This window comes from Etheostoma cragini, chromosome 1, assembly GCF_013103735.1.
Source record: "Etheostoma cragini isolate CJK2018 chromosome 1, CSU_Ecrag_1.0, whole genome shotgun sequence".
In the NCBI taxonomy this organism is placed as follows: domain Eukaryota; kingdom Metazoa; phylum Chordata; class Actinopteri; order Perciformes; family Percidae; genus Etheostoma; species Etheostoma cragini.
In genome coordinates, this window is record NC_048407.1 from 18,423,811 (window position 1) to 18,443,810 (window position 20,000).

The 20,000-nt window shown below is 40.4% G+C and overlaps 2 protein-coding genes across 5 annotated transcripts in view; both read right to left on the reverse strand.

Moving 5' to 3' along the window:
* tmem9b (TMEM9 domain family, member B) overlaps nt 1–1,153 on the reverse strand; it is a 6,802-nt gene extending 5,649 nt beyond the window's left edge. Inside the window, exon 1 of the mRNA XM_034883939.1 lies at nt 886–1,153. Within this exon, the coding sequence (XP_034739830.1) occupies nt 886–957 (72 nt within the window). The 5' untranslated portion in view covers nt 958–1,153. The remainder of the gene's footprint in view (nt 1–885) is intronic.
* A 522-nt stretch (nt 1,154–1,675) lies between these two features.
* The window catches only part of scube2 (signal peptide, CUB domain, EGF-like 2), a 20,558-nt gene continuing 2,233 nt past the window's right edge, over nt 1,676–20,000 (reverse strand). For 2 of the 4 annotated variants that reach the window (XM_034881814.1, XM_034881725.1), the window contains exons 5-23: nt 19,212–19,337; nt 18,989–19,105; nt 17,550–17,639; nt 16,660–16,776; nt 16,430–16,552; nt 15,632–15,748; nt 15,372–15,494; nt 14,967–15,083; nt 13,674–13,763; nt 13,409–13,531; nt 12,552–12,719; nt 11,998–12,204; nt 7,302–7,472; nt 5,913–6,080; nt 5,159–5,320; nt 4,831–5,028; nt 4,057–4,209; nt 3,714–3,793; nt 1,676–2,671 (exon numbers count right to left, since the gene is read on the reverse strand). In XM_034881814.1, coding sequence (XP_034737705.1) covers nt 2,525–2,671; nt 3,714–3,793; nt 4,057–4,209; nt 4,831–5,028; nt 5,159–5,320; nt 5,913–6,080; nt 7,302–7,472; nt 11,998–12,204; nt 12,552–12,719; nt 13,409–13,531; nt 13,674–13,763; nt 14,967–15,083; nt 15,372–15,494; nt 15,632–15,748; nt 16,430–16,552; nt 16,660–16,776; nt 17,550–17,639; nt 18,989–19,105; nt 19,212–19,337 — 2,597 coding nt within the window. In that variant the 3' untranslated portion in view covers nt 1,676–2,524. The remainder of the gene's footprint in view (nt 2,672–3,713; nt 3,794–4,056; nt 4,210–4,830; nt 5,029–5,158; nt 5,321–5,912; nt 6,081–7,301; nt 7,473–11,997; nt 12,205–12,551; nt 12,720–13,408; nt 13,532–13,673; nt 13,764–14,966; nt 15,084–15,371; nt 15,495–15,631; nt 15,749–16,429; nt 16,553–16,659; nt 16,777–17,549; nt 17,640–18,988; nt 19,106–19,211; nt 19,338–20,000) is intronic. The other 2 variants (XM_034881918.1, XM_034881993.1) reach the window with 2 other exon arrangements.

The following is a 20,000-nucleotide window of genomic DNA, read 5'->3' on the forward strand; positions in this document are numbered from 1 at the left end:
AGCAATTCAGAATGCCTGAGACCTTTACTGCAATATATTCCATTATGTTTTTATATTTGGATTGTAATCTTTGTTTCTTTTTTTACATAAAGATATTTCCAGCACACACAGCTTCAGAAAAAGGTAAAAATTGGTGCATAAAAATTCATCAGAATGCAGTAAATTAAGTGTTTAATGTTCAAAATGTGACCCCTCACATCACAAGTCAGCACACATCCAGTATCTGGAAACTAAACACTGGCCTTTGGATTGCTAGGCTAGTTATGTTAAGAACAAATGTTGTTGACATCTAACTTACATGGAAGCTGGAAACTGAAATGAACATACACTGGCTATTAATAAGCTGGGCAAGCCAATCACCGTTTTGCATTGCATTCAGTTTATTTAAATAGGTCCGGGCTAAGCCCCGAACCTCCTCAAATCCTAGAAACGCCCCTGTGCCCTCCATACAATGCTACTCTATCGCTTAGTAGTAATAGTAATGCCCTAATACCAAAATATTGGTCATACCATTGGTTATTGGTTTACAAGCAGCCAAAGAGGTTGTGGATGCGGTTAGCTTCCTTACATACATTCAGAATACAATCAGAGCTAAGACTACAACAGTCTTGTAGTTACAACAGTCGTGCAATAAACCCTACTTTCATGTTTATTGTCTGTTTAGAATGTAACGTTAGCAAGATGTAGCTTTAGCAACACGGAGCATCGCAGGAAAAAGTCTCAACCTCAGGATAACAAGAATTAGCATTACGTAACTTTAAGGTATTCTTACGCTTAACTATAGGGTGAGATAATTTATCTTTACGGGAGATTTAAAGAGATGAGATGTCATCACTATTTTCTATCTAACGCTAGCTAACCTTTGCTAGCTACCATTAGCCTTACCTTCGCTGTCACTAGGGTGAAAAGCACAAAACAAGCCAAAGAGAGAGCCTCGAGAAGAAATGCAGACTTCATCTTCACAGTCTGTAGACTTTCCAAAGACCTGCCGTTCAACTGTTTCCAAGAAACTAGCTACTCCAGCAGAGTAATAAACACCTTAAAAATTGAGTGCTTTAGCCATCAAGCTTATTTAGAGATAAACACAGTCAGCTTCCCAGCAGCTGACTTGTAGTTTCCGGTTTCCGCACACAAGACCACATGAGCTCGATTATGACAATAATGAGTCCCTGGTGGGCGGTAAAATACCTACAACCGAGGAGCTGTCTTTTTCGTATCGTTTGGTTTCGTGCCAAACCTGACTTATAAAATGTCAATCCATTATTCAGTTATTAAAATCAGTTACTTTTCACAATTCTGAGACATGAAAGACGGGCAACTCTCCGCCCTTGCTGATGACCGGGTAAGCCAAAACGAACGCACCCCTTCGTTCGCTATGTCAGATTTTACAAACTGTGGTCGTAAGCTTGTGTGGTCGGGTTCTGTTAGCACTATTATTATATCATTCTCACATCCCATAGTACAGCTTATCATGGTATGTTTTAGGTATTATTTTAAATACACATAAAATAAAACCTTAATCACCGGGGGGGGGGGGGGGGGGGGGGGGGGGGGGGGGGGTATTTATGTCTAAATATCGTTGTCTTGCGGATGAGTCAGCAGTCAGTGTGTGTGTGTGTGTGTGTAGCACAAAAACAGAAAAAGATAAGTGGGGAAAGGGAATACAAACACAAAATAAGTTCCCTATCTTTATTTACAGCATATTAGATGTACAAGACAATAAAAAATATACATACACATGGCATCTATGACAGATGAATAGCTCAATTCTATTTTACAGGACTTTTCATTTATTTTCATGTACTCTGTTGTCTTTGGTTGCTAGTAAACAATACAAAATATGTTGATGAATTCTGGTGTCATTTTTCAATGCAGTAGCACTCATTCACAGACCTTGGAACATTGAATACATGTGCCACCACCAATTGCAGCAAAGCTACACTGTCAAAAGTTTAGTAGCTAGCATTTCACCTAAAACTTTTAACATCATATACAAAACATTCATCTGAATAATTGCTCTTGTGGTGCCACTACTTTAGTAGTGCTAATGTTCCAGAGAAAACATTTGTGCTATATTTGTTTCTGACATTTAGCAGTATTTCTGTCATTAAGCTCTACCTGTAAAAGTAGTCTATGTTAAAACTAGATACACCTCTATATACAGCATTACTGGCATTCAGTATATATCTGTTTAGCTACAGCATTTGTTTTTCATCATGATGCTATTAGCATTGTTGGTAACTTTGAAACCCAAAGTCATTACAGACGCCAAATTTCAAAACAAAGTTATCCAGATCCCCGTCTAAGGAAGGCCACGATACCACTGACCCTTTCTCCCACTGAAAGCTCCACTTGTCCACGTTCTCCTCAGGATCAGTTTTATCAGGTGTGTAGTCCACTCTAGTGTTGCTCCATGTGAAAACAGAAACTACAAAATATTCTTAAAGGGGTCAGTGGATAAAATAGATACCGTGTCCAGTATCTAATTTAGGTTTTTCATGAAGTATCCAGAAAACTGCCCATCCTACGGGCGAAGGAATCTCAGGACTTTGGAGCGCAGGAAGCGGATGAAGGATTTGGGGAACATTTCTCTTGATTCTTGTGCTGTGTAGTTGAAGAAGTTCTGTGGGTGGGCCAGGACATCAAATAACGCCCTCATGAGTTTCTTGTCCTGATGAGAAAATGTATTCAATTCAATTTTATTAGTTGTGTCTAATTATAACAGAAGTTAGATCAGAATATAATTTCTAGAGACCCAACAATTCTCCTAAAAGCTGGCATGAAAACCTCAAACAGAACCTGGCTTTAGGTTGGCGGCCATCGGGCTTTTCAACTGGACCCCAGAACAAAATAATCAGAAATGCTAATTGACAAGTGGAGGAAAGTAATGATTAATGAATCATCAATAATATAAACACCTCAGATGGGGAACCATGTCCTTGTAATATCACTGGTTCATTTCTGTCCTCAGTTCTCTACTCTTTGCTCTGTAATAAAGGCATACAATTTCCCAAAATATTCATCAGACTGGTGCAAAACCCTTTTTGCCTCTATTTTTCTGACCTTCTCTTTGTGTGTGTGTTTGTGTGTATGTGTGCGTGCACGTGTGTATATATATATATTATGTGTAGATTTGGATGGATATGGTTGTAACTTTTTATTTCTTTTCCTGTGGTTAGTGGGATGACTTAAAAAGCTGAAGATAACATATTATAATAAATATATTGATTTGCACTATTTTAAAGACAGTAATTAAACACTTTTTGAGCAATAATCCCAACCACATGTCAAATGTTCTAGCTAACTCTGGTCCAAAGTTAGAAAACACAACACAAAACCAACAAGTGCTCCTTGTTAACCATTTCTACCTACTTATTCTTATTCATATTCTTTATTTAAAAAAAAGACAAAACACACTAATTAACATTTCCGTAAATGTGCCAGTGTTGGCTAGTTCAACTGTAATCCATTGGCCAGATGATTTTAGACCAGAGCAACAGGAAACAGCAAGACATTAGTACAGGTTAAATTATACAGACAGAAGTCAACAAGACACCATACAGAGATCTAGAGCGACAAATAAGCTTTCTCAGTAAGCCTTGCAGAGCTACAGGAAGCAGCAAAACATTAGCACAGTTACACAACAAAAGTATCCCCATACAGTATAAGAAGCCACGCAAGCATCATAACCCGGCCAAGCAACACAGACATACCTTGAGAATTTCCTGGTGGTTCTCTGAAGCATATAATCTTCCATCTCTGACAATGTCTTCTATCAGTTCCTGGTAGTCCTCTGAAACAAGGTATGAACAGCGTATTAATGCAACCCATCAAAATTTAAAGATTTTTTCGGGGCTTTTCCCTTTATTAGTGACAGCGTATAGACAGAAAGGAGAGAGAGAGAGATGGTCAGACCGGAACCCGGGCTGCTGCAGGACTCAGCCCACTTGGGGCGAACGCTCCCACTGGGTGAGCCATAGGCCGCCCCAATCAAACCACATTTGACAACTCACTGTTGTAGCAGCGTCACCGTTATAGCACAAAACATCTTCTTACCATCATAGGTGACATATGGGACCTGGAAGCCTTTCCCACTGTTTCCCTCGTTGGACCTGAACTGGATCCAGAGCCTCTTGGAGCGGGAGGTAAAAGCGATGGGGCGCTCGTATGTCTGACAAGTCTCGTAGGTTGTCACAGAGTTGGAGAGAGCTGTTAAATGAAGATGTGTGTGCACAGGATAGCGTATTTAAATAGCTTACAACATGATTTTAAGTAATTAGTAGCCTAACAAGATAATGACACATTAGTGTATGCTGGTTCTCCTTGGTAACACGGATCTATATCCTTTGCGTTCCACTTCTGGGATTGCTCCTGTGCTAAGGGAAACTCCGCCGGATACATGGATTTTCCGTTTCATCTGCTTTCTTTGTGTTGTAATTTTAAGACTATGGTTGACTGCTCCTCATATCTTTGCATGGCAAATGGAGACAGCTAGCTAGACTAAATGTGCAATCTGAGTATTCTCTCGCAAGTCTATTTTGCAGTGACTCTGTGCGGAGTTTAGCACAGCCAATGATGATTCTGATTGGTTTAAAGAAATGCCATTAAACGAGACCCTCCTTCAGCGCGCTTTGGAGGAGGGTCTGGCAAAGCGAGACTACATGGATCCTATTAGCCAAAGATATTTTGATACCATTTTGACTATGCTGATGTAAAATAACTTCTTGAACACTTAACCCTAAAATAATAGTTAACCTGTTGGTGGTATAGTCTTTGCTAATTAATACACTCACACAAACACACACATATACACACACAGTTCAAACTTACAGCTCTTTCTCATTACTAAGTAATCCCCACACTCGTCCTCAATAGGCAGGAAGATTTCTGGGACGACAATAAGGATCCTGCGTTTGGGCGGTGGGTTGATGGTCCAGGTGCACTCCACATTGGCTGGGTAGTTCCCTGGATAGTTGGGGGACTCGATAAAACCAGTAAAATCTCCCAGCTCTCCCCCACATTGTCGGTCTGTAAAGTGAAACACAGATGTGTCAGATTGATGATGTTTTTGGTGCAGCAAGGTAAATTCTCTGGAATTGAATCCCAAAATAAATGGTACATGTTTCAGAGGCATTACTGCGTACACAGACAAACATACTTTTGCATTGCATGATGTGAGTGGAGCCATCAAAGTCAGTGGTGGTATTTCCAGGGCAGGCGATGCAGTAGTTCTGCCCAAACTCTACTTGATACGTGCCCGTGGGACAGCGGATGCAGCGGTGTGTACTGGTGTTGTAGTAATGTCCTGGAGAGCACTGGACTGCATGAGCAAATGACAGTGATAGAGGGATGTTAGTCCATATACCACTCCCAATGTTCACTGTTGGGTTAAATCTAATTTATAACTCTAATATGGGTGTTTTACTGCTTTTTAGATCACATGCTAATCAATGGGTTTAGAAAATTGTCTGCCATGTTGTGCTCAAATTGAAATTTTCAAAAACAAATTGGATTAAACAAAAAGTTCACTGTCATCGAGCTAAAAACCAAAACCTTTTACCCTAGTTCCTGAAAGATTGACATCTAGGAGGTGCACAGTTAGAAAGTGAATCAAGCGCCTGATTGTACAGAAAATACAACAGCTGCAGAGGGCAGTAGAGTTCCTGTCAATGCCCAAAAAAACTCCATAGACTGAGCAACGAAGTGATACCATGCAGCATGCAGCTTGATGATGTTGCTGTTTTTGTTTTTTAACCGAACAATCGCAGAAGTTCAATTTTGTTTTAGTTTAGTTTGACAGGTTTTCATAAAGTTTCAGTCCCTCCATTTATGTTAAACTACGAGACACTGAACTAAACTGGAGTTATTCGTTTTTGAGCCTTAAACAACATTAACACAGATTACTCTCATACCTTTAGTCTCACACTCCTGGAAGGTAACAGCACCACTGCGCTTTGTGACCAAGTTCCCTCCACAAGGGAAGCAGGAGGTGCGTCCCACTTCTGGCTGGTACGTTCCCAGTGGACAGGGCAGGCAGGGGGTGAAGCCGTCATGAGAGTACTGACCCGGGGAACACTGACCTGAACACACACCGGCATATGGAAAAGTCACAGTGTAAGCTGTTAGACACAGCCATGTGGTTGGTCAAATTTGATTTCTTTTACAAAACCTTTAGAGCTGCACTTGGATTAGTTTCCTTTCAAATTGTAAAAAATGTAAGGGAAAATACTCTCCACTTTTATAAAGATGAGATATGGTCAAGCTTAAGCAAATGTTAATGGAAAGATGCCATTTTGTATCTGCAGTGTATAGTGTAACGCCCCTGAGTGTACCTCCTGGGTGACTAAGACAAACTGGGAGCCAGTGGGAGTTTGCTGATAGCTTCTTGTTGTTTAGTCTAACAGAGGAGATGGGATCTGAGATTCAGCTACAAAGCGACTCCGATAACAGCACAGGGGGAGACCAAAACATGGTGGCTCCTTCTGCTGTTATTCAGGGGCTGAAATAAGCCGAGTTCACCTTTTAAATTCAAACACATCTTCAACATCTAAGCTCAAGCTTCTTTGGCTTTACACAAAGCAGAACATCCGCCGGTGAGAGATCTTTATCGAGACACCATTGCTTCCTGTGTGGCTCATATTCAAAAAACAGTTTTCCACATTTTGTGTCCTTCCAAGCCTTTATTACTTTTTCTGTCTTTTTCTTTATTTGTTCCAGATTTTACATTTTATCTCCCTTTGGCTTTTTTTCAGATCTTTTTGTTTCATTGTACGTACGTTTTTAAAAATGCTGTATAATTCAAACAAATTGTTATTACCAACAGGATGAAATTCTAAAAGACAAATTTAAAGATTTATTTCTCTTAAAATGGCATATTCTTTCTTTAATGGCTATAAACACATTGAGTCTTGCACTGATGAATATTTTATATCTAGTTATTTGTTTTAACTTATAAATGTGGTCTAGCGGTCTAGGATGCATGTCATGCAACGGAAATGTCCCCTGTTGGATTTAGGCGGAGGGCCTTTGTAGCGTGTGTTTCCCATTGGCTCACTCTCATTGTTTACTGTTTGTTTCTTTAATGTCAATGTCTGTCTGGTCTGGAAGAGTGATCCCTTTTCTGTAGCTCTATCTGAGGTTTCTTCCATTTTGTCCTTACTGAATTTTTTATTTGAAGTTTATCCTTATCTGAAACAGGAATCTAAATATAGAGGGTGCCAAATGCTGTAGGGAATGTAAAACCCTTTGAGGCACATTTGTTATTTTAAACTACATAAGTAAAATTGAGTTGACTGTCTCACCTCCACACTCGGACAGGTTTCGGGCTCCGACCACCTTGGAGACTTCTCTTCCTTCAGGTCGAGGACAGATTTCACAAGACAACTGTGCCTCCTCGTCCTGATACGTTCCAGCTGGACACAACACACACCGTCCCTGATCCCCGTCGTAGTAACTCCCAACACTGCAGCTCACTAACAGACAGGTGGGGAATGACACCAAGATAGATTAAAGGTTACTAATTCAATGATTTACAAGTACACAAATGGGCATCCCTGACTATAGACACAGAGCACATTTAAAATTTAGGCCTACGATGTTTCTCCCCAGGAACAGCCAAGCTTGTGGTTGTTTGTGACATCGCTGAGAGCTGATAGTTTTGTTTTAGAGCTCGAACATATCTATTGTTCTCTTGACAAAAATGCTGTGGTATAAAACCAAGTTGAAACAAATGTGATTATTTGAGCTGGTGATATAAACATTTTCCCCACAAACTGAACACAAACACTTGAGTTAGGACACCCAAAACAGACTGAACTGTAATTTACATTAATTTAGCAGCCAGATCAGTGTCAGGAAGGGAGATAGACAACGTAAAATGCAGACATGAATTAACAAATTTAGCCGTATGCCCTGTGGGCACACATAATCAAAGAGTCCTAACCACACTGTAGATTTACACCATAAATACAGCGGTTCAATTGCATGACAAGACCATTAAAGTCAAGTAACCCAGATTTCATCAACTGCCTCTCAAGTGTAATCAAACAAGACCATGTACATACTTAAAATGTATAAACAGTAAAGAGCATCCTTAACACATTAAAGGCTGAGTCTGATCAATATATCAATCTGTTGACAGATTTTAGAGATAACTTGCCCGGCAATGAACATTATCACAGTATCACTGACCTTGATGCAGTCTGTTCTGATTGACACTATAGATAAAATTGAATTGAATTCACTAGTGCTTCAAATGCATTCAAAGTGCAATTAGTACCTCTCACAAAGTTACTTCTGTCTCATGATTTATCAAAGTTCATCTCGCTATTTTTGCTTTTCACCAGGGCATCTTCTAAATGTATATTACAAATTATCCGGTGTCTTCTGTCAAACAACCTTTACATGTCACTGAGATAACCTCCGAGATAATTCCCCCTAAACACGTGCATACGGATGCATAATTTAGCACCCAAAAACGTTTAATGGTCTCTCACTCACTCACTCACTCCTTTGAAAGTTTAGGAAGTAACCAGGACTACAAACTTTAATAATGAGTCATAAATACATCAAGATACAGTGATTATTATGTTCAGGACATATACTGTATATCGAAACTGAGAAAATATATTTTGTAGGGCTGCACTGAATTGTTTGAAGCTTCATAAAGTGGCATCGGCATTGAAATTCTAAATCAACATTAGAATGCTGCATAGCTTCTTTTTTTGTGCTTGTCTCTTCATTCTGTTTAACCCTGTATTTCAGCACAGTTTGGCGATAAATTAAGATTATGCTACACTGATATTACCAGTATTGTACTGTTTGTAAAATGAGATTCCAGCAGTGGCAGGATTGTGTCCAACTCGTGTGGTCCAAACATTTCCAATAACTCCAGAGCGTTTTTTCTGTCGTAGCATTTTGTTGTTTTAACAAAAAATGTTTGTTTTTTAGGGTGATGTCGCATAAAAAACTGACATTCAAAAACCTCAATAGAAGCTTTGAAAGTAAAAAAATTAAAAAATAAAATAGATCTTCTATACTGATTTTAGGTCATGGCTGAATTTAATTAATGTAAGTAGTGAACTCAACAGTTCTTAGCGGCCAAACGTTTTCAGCAAAGACGGTAAAAACATGTTAATAACAAAACATTTATAAAAACATTCCCAATTCAAGATTGATAACAAAAGTAATAAATGTGGATTTGAATTGTCAAAAACAGCAGTACAACTTTAAATGTAATAATATTTCTTATAAAGTGTTACTACTAATAAACTAATAAAACAAAAGGCTGCATGTTCCTGAAATTAAGGTCTGCATCCTGTCTTTCACATTTCAGAAACACACTGTAAACAAATGCGACAGGACACACGTGTACAAAATAAAACTTTTGCGAACCATTCCAATACAGGAAAACATAATCACTGAGACAAAAGAACACCAACACAGCTGCCATTGAGCCACACATCTGACACGTGCTAATACTTGACTCAACAGACACATAGCTGTGCATCAGGGAGGAGATTTTTATATCACCATAAGCACCCTCGCCTCTTTTAAAAGCAAAAACAGAAGAAAATCAAAGACAGTGTTTCCCTCTTATCTCATAAAAGTGCAAAGGCTTGATTAAAGGAACCAACGCACCGTTTTTGCTTTGGTTCCTCCCATTCAGAGTGATGCCTGTAATTAAATTGGGAATTACTGTGCCTGTCTGGGTGTCTTAAGAACTTGACTTAAAAACTGAAGCTGATCTCACCCAAGAATAAATCAATTAAATTTCAGGCCCTTAGCACAAAATGTGCTTCAGTTGTAGCCTCTAAGCTGCCTGTTAGCAGAGAAACCACTATCTCTAAAAGCTTGACCAACAAAAGCTTTAACGTTGATCCATTATACGTGGCTCAGCAAATTGTTAGATTTTTCCTCTAAAGAAAGAAAATGTAAGTCTCTCAAAAGCAGTTCATTTTTTGAAGCCTATTGTTTATTCTGAAAGACCATGAGGAGCCATCATTGCATTGTCCTCTAACAGCTTTTATTTGACAGAGGGAAGCAGTGAGAGAAGAGAGAGTGTGAGAGTGAAAGAGAGAAAAAACCTTGAAGCCTTTCAAATGCAAAGAACGCTTCTATAGAGTCCTCGAATTGATGGCCCCAAAGAGGTTTAAAAGACCTTTCACCTCTATTCAAGTCCCCAGTCTTTGCCTACTTGATGACATAGGAAAACAGTACGGTATCACAGTGGTAAGGAGCTGAACCCAATAAAAGGGGTCAGGTTTCTGAATCCCCCCATTCTGTTTGGCCCAATCGCTGCTCGCGCCCATCAAGCCGAGGCCCAAACAACTGATGCTAATTGATTCCCATGGTGTGGCTGAAGTCAATTCTCTTTAGCAGTTTAGTGGCTGGGGGTCATGCAAAGTGGCCCCAGCTGGGGGGAAAGGGGGGGCGGGGGGGGGGGGGGGGGGGGGGGGGGGGGGGGGGGGGGGGGGGGGGTTCACCATTAAAACTGCCAGCTTGAATCAACAGCACTTCCTAAACATCTTCAATGTTAAAACAAACACGCAAACAAGTTGACTACAACAGTCAAATAGATGACATGTACCGTTCACGACTTCTCTAAGTCAATGTTGATCTGATTGCACTTGTTTTACTTTTTATATAAATATGTATTCTGACGCAGTCACGTTTTCTTTGGCAATTATCAACAGTACAAGTAAACATCTGAACAACAGAATATTTACATAATTAATAAACTAGATCATGCGTACATTTTGTTTAAATAGAAACGGCCTGGAATATAAAGCAATGTAGTAACCACAACCAATGCTTGCACAGAAGTGAAAGCCTAATTTCTTTAAATGCACAGGAGGCTGTGTTGTCATCCCTCTGAGAGAGTGGGAACCAGCCCCAAATGGGGTTTTCAATGGAGTAGGCAAGCTGAAAAGGACTAAACTGCACTCCGAACTAAGTCAAAGCGAAAGGTGGGGGAGGAGGGGAAAATATAGCTCCTTTAAAGAGCTAGAGGTTAAGAAGAATGCCTTTCAGCCCCCCTCCTCCTTTCCCAAATTACATGTCTACACCCCTGCCATGGCCAATAGACTGCTTAACATTGACCAGAATGGTTCTCTTTCTACAAACGTTATCTCAAAGAAAGGATAGCTGTAGTTTTAGACAAGTTTTGGTCAACATGAAACAAAAACTTTAAATACTTACAGACTTGTGTGAGGTTTACTAAACATCTGGGTCAGACACTCTCAACATTGGTGGTAGACATGCATATATTGTACATAAACGCATACCATTTGAATGTGAATAAATATTTAGACATCTCAATAGAAGAAAGACACCCGTTTCCTCTCACTGATATACTATAAAGACGGCGTGCAGCAGGCAGCAAACTTAGTGTGAGGCCCGAAACTAGGGGCACACGGTCCCAACAGCCAGAGAAAACACATGCCAGCCTCCCGCTCTCAAACACTGACAGTGTGCGGTCTTATTTAATGAACATGTTCTCCATCGCAGGTTGTATGTAAAAACCCAACCAGGAGGCTACAACTACCAGGAGACCTGCTATCATGTTACACTCTTATCCCAGGTAGATGCTGGAAGATCTCACAGCTTGGAAGGCCAACAACAGTCTCTCTGTTCTTCCATGCGAGCTCGCTCTCGCCTCAAACTAGCTCATTACAGCATGTCTGCAAACCAAATAGGGCACTCATCTGGCCAACACCTGCACCAAATCCAATCATTAAACCAGCTTGTTCAAATATATCTTACTGGTGTGGACCATTTCAATTGCTTTAATACATGACTATGAGTGTACTGTGTGTATAGGGCCTAGTCAGAAACATTGCTGCCTTGTGTTAGGTGTAACAAAAGTGGTTGGATATACAGTCTTGAGAGATCAAAAGAATCTATATCTCCAGTAGAAGTGATGCCGGGCTAAATGTTGCCTGTCCTAACCTTTAAAGTGCTTTCTGTTTTGATACAAGTTAATACAAAAAATCTCACCACACTTCCTGCCAACCAGCACCTGTCCCGCCACACAGTGTCCGGGGAGTTCAGCTGGCTTGCCCAAATTTTTGGCGAGCTCATAGTCAGACCCAGCAAAGTGGAGGTGGAACTGCTCCCGGTTGATGGACTTCCTCAGGGTCCTGATGGTCTTCCTGAGCCTCTTTTCTGAACGTCGGCGAACACAGTTCAGGTCACAGCTCTCTGCTAAAAGAGAAGCATTTGTTTCAACAGCAAAATGTCAACTCCCACACCAATCGTAAATTGTACATTCATGCGTGGATGCTTGCATGCTTGCCTAGACATTCACACAAATGCACCATCAAGTCAAGGAAAAAGCAATGCAGGCCAACCCATAAATACTTCAAGGAAATAAAACGAAAACACCTTGATTCTGAGTCCCAACCTCGAAGCCCACCACCATAGCCAAGTCAAAACAGGAGATACTTTAACAGTTTGGTTTGTTTAGTGATGAACAGACAGCAGCGAAAGAAAGATAGAGAACAAGAGGCGAAGGTTGCAGGCAGGCTGAGAGGAAGCGCAGAGAGACCAACCTGTTACCTCCTCTAGGTTCACATCCAGCTCAAACTCAGCTGTTATCCAGGAGCCGTCCTCCTCGCCAGCTTTCCTGCCATAGCGGCTGCGTGTTCGCTGCGTGGACGGGTTGCAGCGCAGACTCACATAGCTGAACTGGACATTTTCAGTGAAAAAGAACCTGCTCTCTGTGGACATGGGATACAACCACACACCCCCATGACCACACCACAGCCAGCAGACACACACAATCGCACAAAAAAATCATAGATGGCATTACAGAAAAGAAACAACTCACTTAATGCTGATAGCAAACACCACACCATAAACTGATTTAAAACAGTCAATGTATGCAGTCAATCTGATCATTTTTTGTCAGGAAGATTGGATAGCTGAAAATAGGATGAGATGTCCCAGTGACAAACTCCTTTGTTTAAACAATGATGTGTCTTTTCAGTGACTATGAGGGACGTAAAATACCATTCGGAAACCCTTTGGAGAAGCAAATTAATCCTACAATCGGAAACACATTTGATTGATGGCTAGGTCAGACCTAACTGAAAGGCATGCAATGGCTAATTACATCCTCCCCTGTCACTGCCAGACAAAGTGCTGCACTGAGACATCCAAGACACTCAAAACCACATCACTTTTCCCCACAAATTTCTTTCACATTTGCCTTTGGTTTTTGGTTTACTTTAAAGCAGCCTTCAGGTCTGCTCTGTCTTCTAAAGATTGTGGCTTTTTATCCTGGCAGCTCTTGGTAAACCCTAAATGTTGTTCAACCAGTAACAAGGAGCTGTAATTTCAATCCTGGTCTTTGTGTGATCTAATGTTTGGAGACATTGTTATGTTTGCTGTGTGGCAATTGCTTTACCTGAGTGTGCTGAGTTTAAGCTTTCCTTGAGTTTCTCCTGACTTCTTTTTAAGTTGCATTTTGCAGTGCTGGACTTAAAAGTGGCTGTGGTTTTAATGCGCGGAACAATGACCATTTCAGGACCTGCAGGACAGAGGACCAGAAAACGTTATTTGATCTACTCATATATCAACTGGAGACAAGAGAAGCCTGAGTTGTTCCTAAGTTACTGTTTTGCGTGGCAGAGTGGAAAGATAGATGTAAATCTCAGATGTTTTGTACTCGCCTAAGCAATGCAAGCCACTGTTGTTCTTTTGTGCGTCAGCCATGCAGGGCAGAGGCATTCCACAGGTCACCGTGTAGGAATCCTCCGTCCCTGAAAGCACACAAGAGGCCATGACACACCGACCAACACCGAAAAAAGTGAATGCCAAAAGAGCCAAGTCAGAGAGAGCAAACAGGCATCGTGTAGGGACATGAAGAGCTTCTGTAGACTGATGTTAATAATTAAATCTCAAACAGCTTGACTTACTAACTAATTGCGTTTCTAATTGATTGCTTTATTCGTGATGCATCACTTTTGTTCTGCATCTGGAGATACCATGCTGTTTGGGTTTTATCATGCCAAAAAACATAATAGTGCAACTGACCGAGGTGTGTCATGTCATGTCAACTGATTGGATGAAACATGTCATAGAAGTTACGGTTCTTACTATTCAGCTAAGAGCCTCATTGTTTGCTGTGCTTTGTCAGGGCTCTATTGGAGACCATTCATCCCTTGCAATGTTTCACACCAACCAAACTGATCAAGTAGAAAATTAGCACTTGTGACTTAGTCAAAAACTATCTAGTAAAGACTTTGAGCAGCCGCTTCACTGTGACAGCCTTCCAGCCGCCACCTCTTCACTTTTGGTGTTTAACAAGGAAAAGGTGAATCAGTATTGTCAGCTCTTCTTCGCCTTTCAGGTTGCCACAGCACAGCAGCAACTTAAAAGATGTTTTGTGGAAGACCGATTAAGACTGTTGAACCTCTGGAAGCTTTAAATCTAAAATGCATATAAAGTGTTGAGAAAACCACAAAGATTATCCACAAGGGCAAAATTGTTGCTCAATTAAAGTTAGTGTAAATCTTGATTTAGACATTAATCTGCACTTTTAATTTCCAGAATCTGCATTTCTGTATGAAAAAAGTGTAAACAAAGTATAGCAAGAGGGATCAAAACAGTGATGCGTTTTATCTGTCAAATAAATATTGTAACTGACAGTGACAGTGTCTAACTATAACTGTGTAATGCAAGAGCTAGTGTATGCACAGTTTTTTTTGGTAGGTCAGATGTGATTAATAAGAAAAAAACAATCAAAAAGATGATATATCTGCAGGTGAAGGGACTGACAATAAGGCTCAGGTGTTTCCTGTTCAAACCTTGAACCGTTAACATGCGGCCATGGTAAGCCAAACCATTTCCTCTTGAGTACTCATGGAATATGAAAATATGGCAAAACTGTTAGAGCTGCACTTGTTGAACAGCAGGTAAACAGGTGAATCATGTTATGTATAGATCTGGCTGAACCAACTCACCACTGCTGATGTGAACTTGAGACTGGCATGTCAAGAAGCAGCTGTCCCCTCCCTCCTGCTTGCTACAGTTCAAGGTAGGTTTAGAGAGGGGTTTAACAGGTGGGAAACCCTCAGCCTCTAGATGAAAATCACAACAAAACTCCAAGGTAAAAAAAGAAACACTTTTGGTTGTAAAAAGGAAGAAGAGGCACAGAAAATCGTAGCAATTTGGATGTTTTACTCAAGCACAAGAAAAAGCCAAGTGACAGAGAATTAAAGAGAAGAAGAGAACAGCAGTAGAACAAAGTATCTCCTGTTTTTGTCCCCCCAAGTTTTAGTCCAAAATGTGGGATGTCACACAATTTTCCAAAGAGACAACAGCAGTCAACAGGTGTGCCTCTCATGTAGGAAAAGGCATTGGCTTACCAATGCAGTCCTTTTTGTTCCAGTGTAGCTTATAGCCAAGATGACAAAAGCATTCAAATCCACCCATGGTGTTTTCACAACCCTGCTCACAACCGCCATTGTTCACACTGCATTCATTTATATCTGAGAGGAAAAGGGAAAATCATTATTATAATGCCATTCTTCCAACACAGCAATGATCACTTTTGTATGGTTTCAGCACTTGTGTGTGTTACGCTTAAGTTGTTATGTGTAGCTCCCTTCACCCGATGCAGACTCACCTCCGCAGTGGGCCAGCCCATACATGGTGAAGCCTTTGTTGCACAGACATTGAAAACCACCGGGGGAGTTCACACACGTGTGATCACATGTCCGCTCAAAAAAACATTCATCTATATCTGTAATCAAAATCAGGCAGGGGACATAATAGCAGGGCAGTCAGTTGCAATCTTCATCAGGCGGGACTTTCCACCCACAGACCCACATGTATATTTGATCCTGAATTTTTCCACTTCACTGAAATGTGACAAGTAGAGAATGATACATCAGGTAAAACAGCATTGGGTTTTAATTGCAATTACAGGTAAAAAGAAGGAAGTGATTCATTAAGACAGCTAAAATTAAATTGTAGTTGCATCAGGTGAGCATCATTAAAGTATAGACCCTGATCAAAAGCGTAGCCCTGCTACCAAAAATCATGACACAAGGAAGGAAGCTTACTGACAGGTCTTTTCTATACACAATATGAGACTAAATAAAATGCTAAATCCCAAGGAGATGTTAAAGTTATTAAAACAGTAAAATAAATCTATATTCTCATCCTGTCAAACTAAGAACAACAAACTGAATTCTGACGTTATGATCTACAACTTAAACCCTTTAATTATGTAAGTCACTATCCCTTAAACTATGTGTTAAAATAAAATAACAGGTTAAACTTTTTAGACTTGAAAAGCTCAGGATGGACACATGCTATGTACATGACAAACATCTGCTAGTGTCACATCCCACTCCCTTGTATCTCCTTTAGATAAGATAGGTCTCATTTTGTCCCAAATCAATTCAGGAGCCATTTCTACCTTGGCAAGAATGTTCATCTGTCAGCAGCTTGAAGCCTCTTCTGCAGTTGCACTCAAAGCTGCCAATGGTGTTCCTGCAGAATTGTTCGCAGCCGCCGTTGCGAAGCTCACACTCGTCAATATCTGTGGGGAAACGGGTGATATCCTGACAAGACTGACTATACAAATGCACTGAGTTAAATCAGTGTTTCCACTCTGTGAATGTTTTTTTAGTGGACTGGCAGTCTGACCTTTGCATGTCTTTCCATCCGGCTGCAGTGTGAAGCCGACAGGGCAGCTGCAGCGCACGCCTGTGGATGTGTCTTTACAGGTGCAGTCGCAACCCCCATTGTTCACCGCACAAGTTTCTGAAAATTACAACACACAACGTGAACGTACGTGAATGACCTTCCTTCTCGTGAAAAATCATCTTTATTCCTCAGTGTCAGATACCAGATTCTTAGTAAAACAGATCCTTGATGTTTTGAACAATATGCTCCAAAACACCTGGCCTGGAGTCAAAAAAATATTACAAATACACTGTTTCTTTCATAGATTTTGAATTATTGTCTAAACTGCTTTGAGCACTTGAGGCCATGACAAATATTGAATTTATATACAGTATGTAACATTGATTTAAACATTTACAAATACTGATGTTTGAATGTAGAATACATCCATTCAATGATTAGGTACATCTAGTTGACCCTGACAACATGTATTATTAATAACACAGGATAACACTCCCAGAGCTTACGTGCTAGTCACGTTTTTGGTAAAGTGCCAAAGTTATAGTGTTTTACATGTATCGTGTGACCCAAAATCACACAACTGTTAAATACTAACTATACAAGAAGAGATTCACACGGTACCCTTCCCCAAATGGAAGGAAAACGTGAAATGTACCACACTGTCACAAATGCATATTTTTCAGGGGGAAAACTGGGGGCGAGAAAGCGAGAGTGTAGTCATTTCACAGTTTGCTCAAAAGACTAAGGAATGCATTGGTTTACTAGCCATAGTAAACCAATGTCCTCACCCCTGTTTAACACCTGTGAGTGGTTCCTGGCAGCTCAACATGCCATCCCATAAAACACAGATTCAAGCTGTTAGCCTCTGAATGAAGGAGCGTAATTGTTACCCATTAACAGTCTTCGTTTGACACGTTTGTCCACCTCAGTGAAGGATGTGACGTTGTGGTCTGCGGTCTCGGTGGTGGCTTCATCTCGTTCTGTGACACACACAAAAAAGAATCATTAACAGACTGAGAATTATTACATGAATTCACTACATTTCCGAAATAACACGAGCAGTGGGACTTTTGTATTGACTCCAGCTCCGGGTGTTGTTGGTCACATTTCAGTAACCAGATGCATGTTTACACTTGAGATATTCAGCTTGCAGTGGCTTGGTGTGTGTCTGATAATACAACAGATCAGTAAAGTGAATCTTGTGACAACAGCATGGACCTCACACACACACTGCTGCCAGAGGGAGAGATATTACCCAATATCTGACTGCTGATCCTTATTCATCATAACCCTTGTGTGGAAAAATGCACACATTGAGACAGAGATGTTCCCAGTTGCTGTGTTTTCATTTTTTCATCAAGATTTCCTCCGCATTACTAAAGAAACAAAATCCAACATACTGTAAGCTCCTCCTGCAATGTGCACATCTTGAGATGAAGTCTAGATTTGTTATATTCCCAACAGGAATTATTCTTATTATTAGGAAAGAAATATTATTAATGTTTTATTATTGTTACTAAACCCAAAACAAAAATCATTCCTATGTCAAACCTTTTCTGTTTGTGTAAAAAACAACTAGCCAGCACTGATAGACAGTTGGGGTTAATTATGTTCTTTTTGAACTATGAGTGCCAAGAAGAAATGTGAAAGACACACTGTAAAACTAATCCCTTCAGTAGCTTTAAGGTTTGTTGCAATCATCTTCCAAACTTTCAGCACAATGTACATTATCAGCTGGTTTAAGCTCTTTAATTAAACGCAGGACTCCATTTGACAAAGAAATCATAAGGTCCACTTACCTACTTTCTCCAAAGCTTTCAACCACATCTCACGGTATTTCTTTTTAATCAATCCACCGACAAAGACCGTAAGGTGCGGAAAAAGCTGGTAAGTGGACAATGAGTGCAAAAAACTACCAAAGTCAAGAATGAACTTTCACGTTCATTACATTTTTTACACCATAACATTACATTTAAATGTTCTAGATAACTTGTGCATCATTTTATATACATTTCCCCAAAATTTAGTTTGAAAACTTGGGTATCTCTGGAAACTGTTTTAGAAATTATAAATACTTGTTTAAAATCTTATTTTGCAAGAATTTGCAATAATGGGTGAGTTAAATGATGGCTGCATAGTGTTTGAAAATGATTTAGCTACTGGTGAGTCAATTGGACTAAAAGACAGTATATGGCTACACCAATCGGAGGATTTAGATATGCTTTTGAAGAGTAGTTTTTAAAGATGGATGCAAGAATGTTAAAGACGACAGAAAATGACAAAAAATGTTTTGCATTTGCAGTGTAAAGTAACAACTAAGTGTGCTTACCTATACACAACCTCTTGTCAGGTTGCAGGGTGTACCTGGCGTGACACCTGCATATGGGACCGTTCTCTGTGTCCTCGCATGTGTGCTGGCAGCCCCCGTTGCCATGGTTACAAGTTACTGCAGGGTCAACAACATGCAACCATAAGGCATAGTTACAGTGCAACATTTGAAGCCAACTGTAGGTGTGTAGTGTAAAGGCAGCTTTATGCCATTGAGCACGTACAGATGCAGCCTCTCTGGTTCCTGGCCAGCTCGAACCCTGGACGACACTCACAGGCCACACCTCCTTTGGGTGTTTCTTTGCAGATGTGGGCGCAGCCGTGCTCCTTATTCATACAGTTGAGGCCCTCTGGGATAGAAAGAGGGAGAGAGGTACACAATGAAACTCTCCTACAGTGACTGACCGGCTGCACACAAAGGCACACACACTGAGAGATTAGTCTGGTATCCTCAAAGACATTGATTGTTCTCACGCTCTTACACAATCCCAAAACATCAACCACTGGGTTTTTTCATTAGCACTTTAGCAATACTAAAAGTATGTAGGCAGAGGAAAAGTTGTTCAAAAGTTTGTTCCTTTAAAAAAAAACAAAGCTCCGCAAGCTCATCTAGTATGTACAACATACTAAATGCCTCGAGCAGAAAAATGAGATGAGATGAATCTGCATATATATATATAGATGGGTCACAGCTGAGTGGTTAGGTCCACAGGATTTAAAAGGGTTGCCAAGACCCGATGGAGTGGAAAGTACTCGCATTTAAGTTGACTTCAGTCAAGAAGACAAAACAAAGGCACTTCAGACTAATCTGGGACACAGACCACATAGACCCGAGTGTTGCAGTTATTAACTTATTTTGTCCCCTGGGACACGGAGATCCGTTTCCCACAGCATGTTGCTGCTGCAGATAAAAGCTCAGTGACAGGAGCCAGCTTGAACCTGTCACCCCTCATTTTGCCATCAATTTTAGATTTGTATATGAATATTGGAGAATTTGCAACATAATTCTCTGA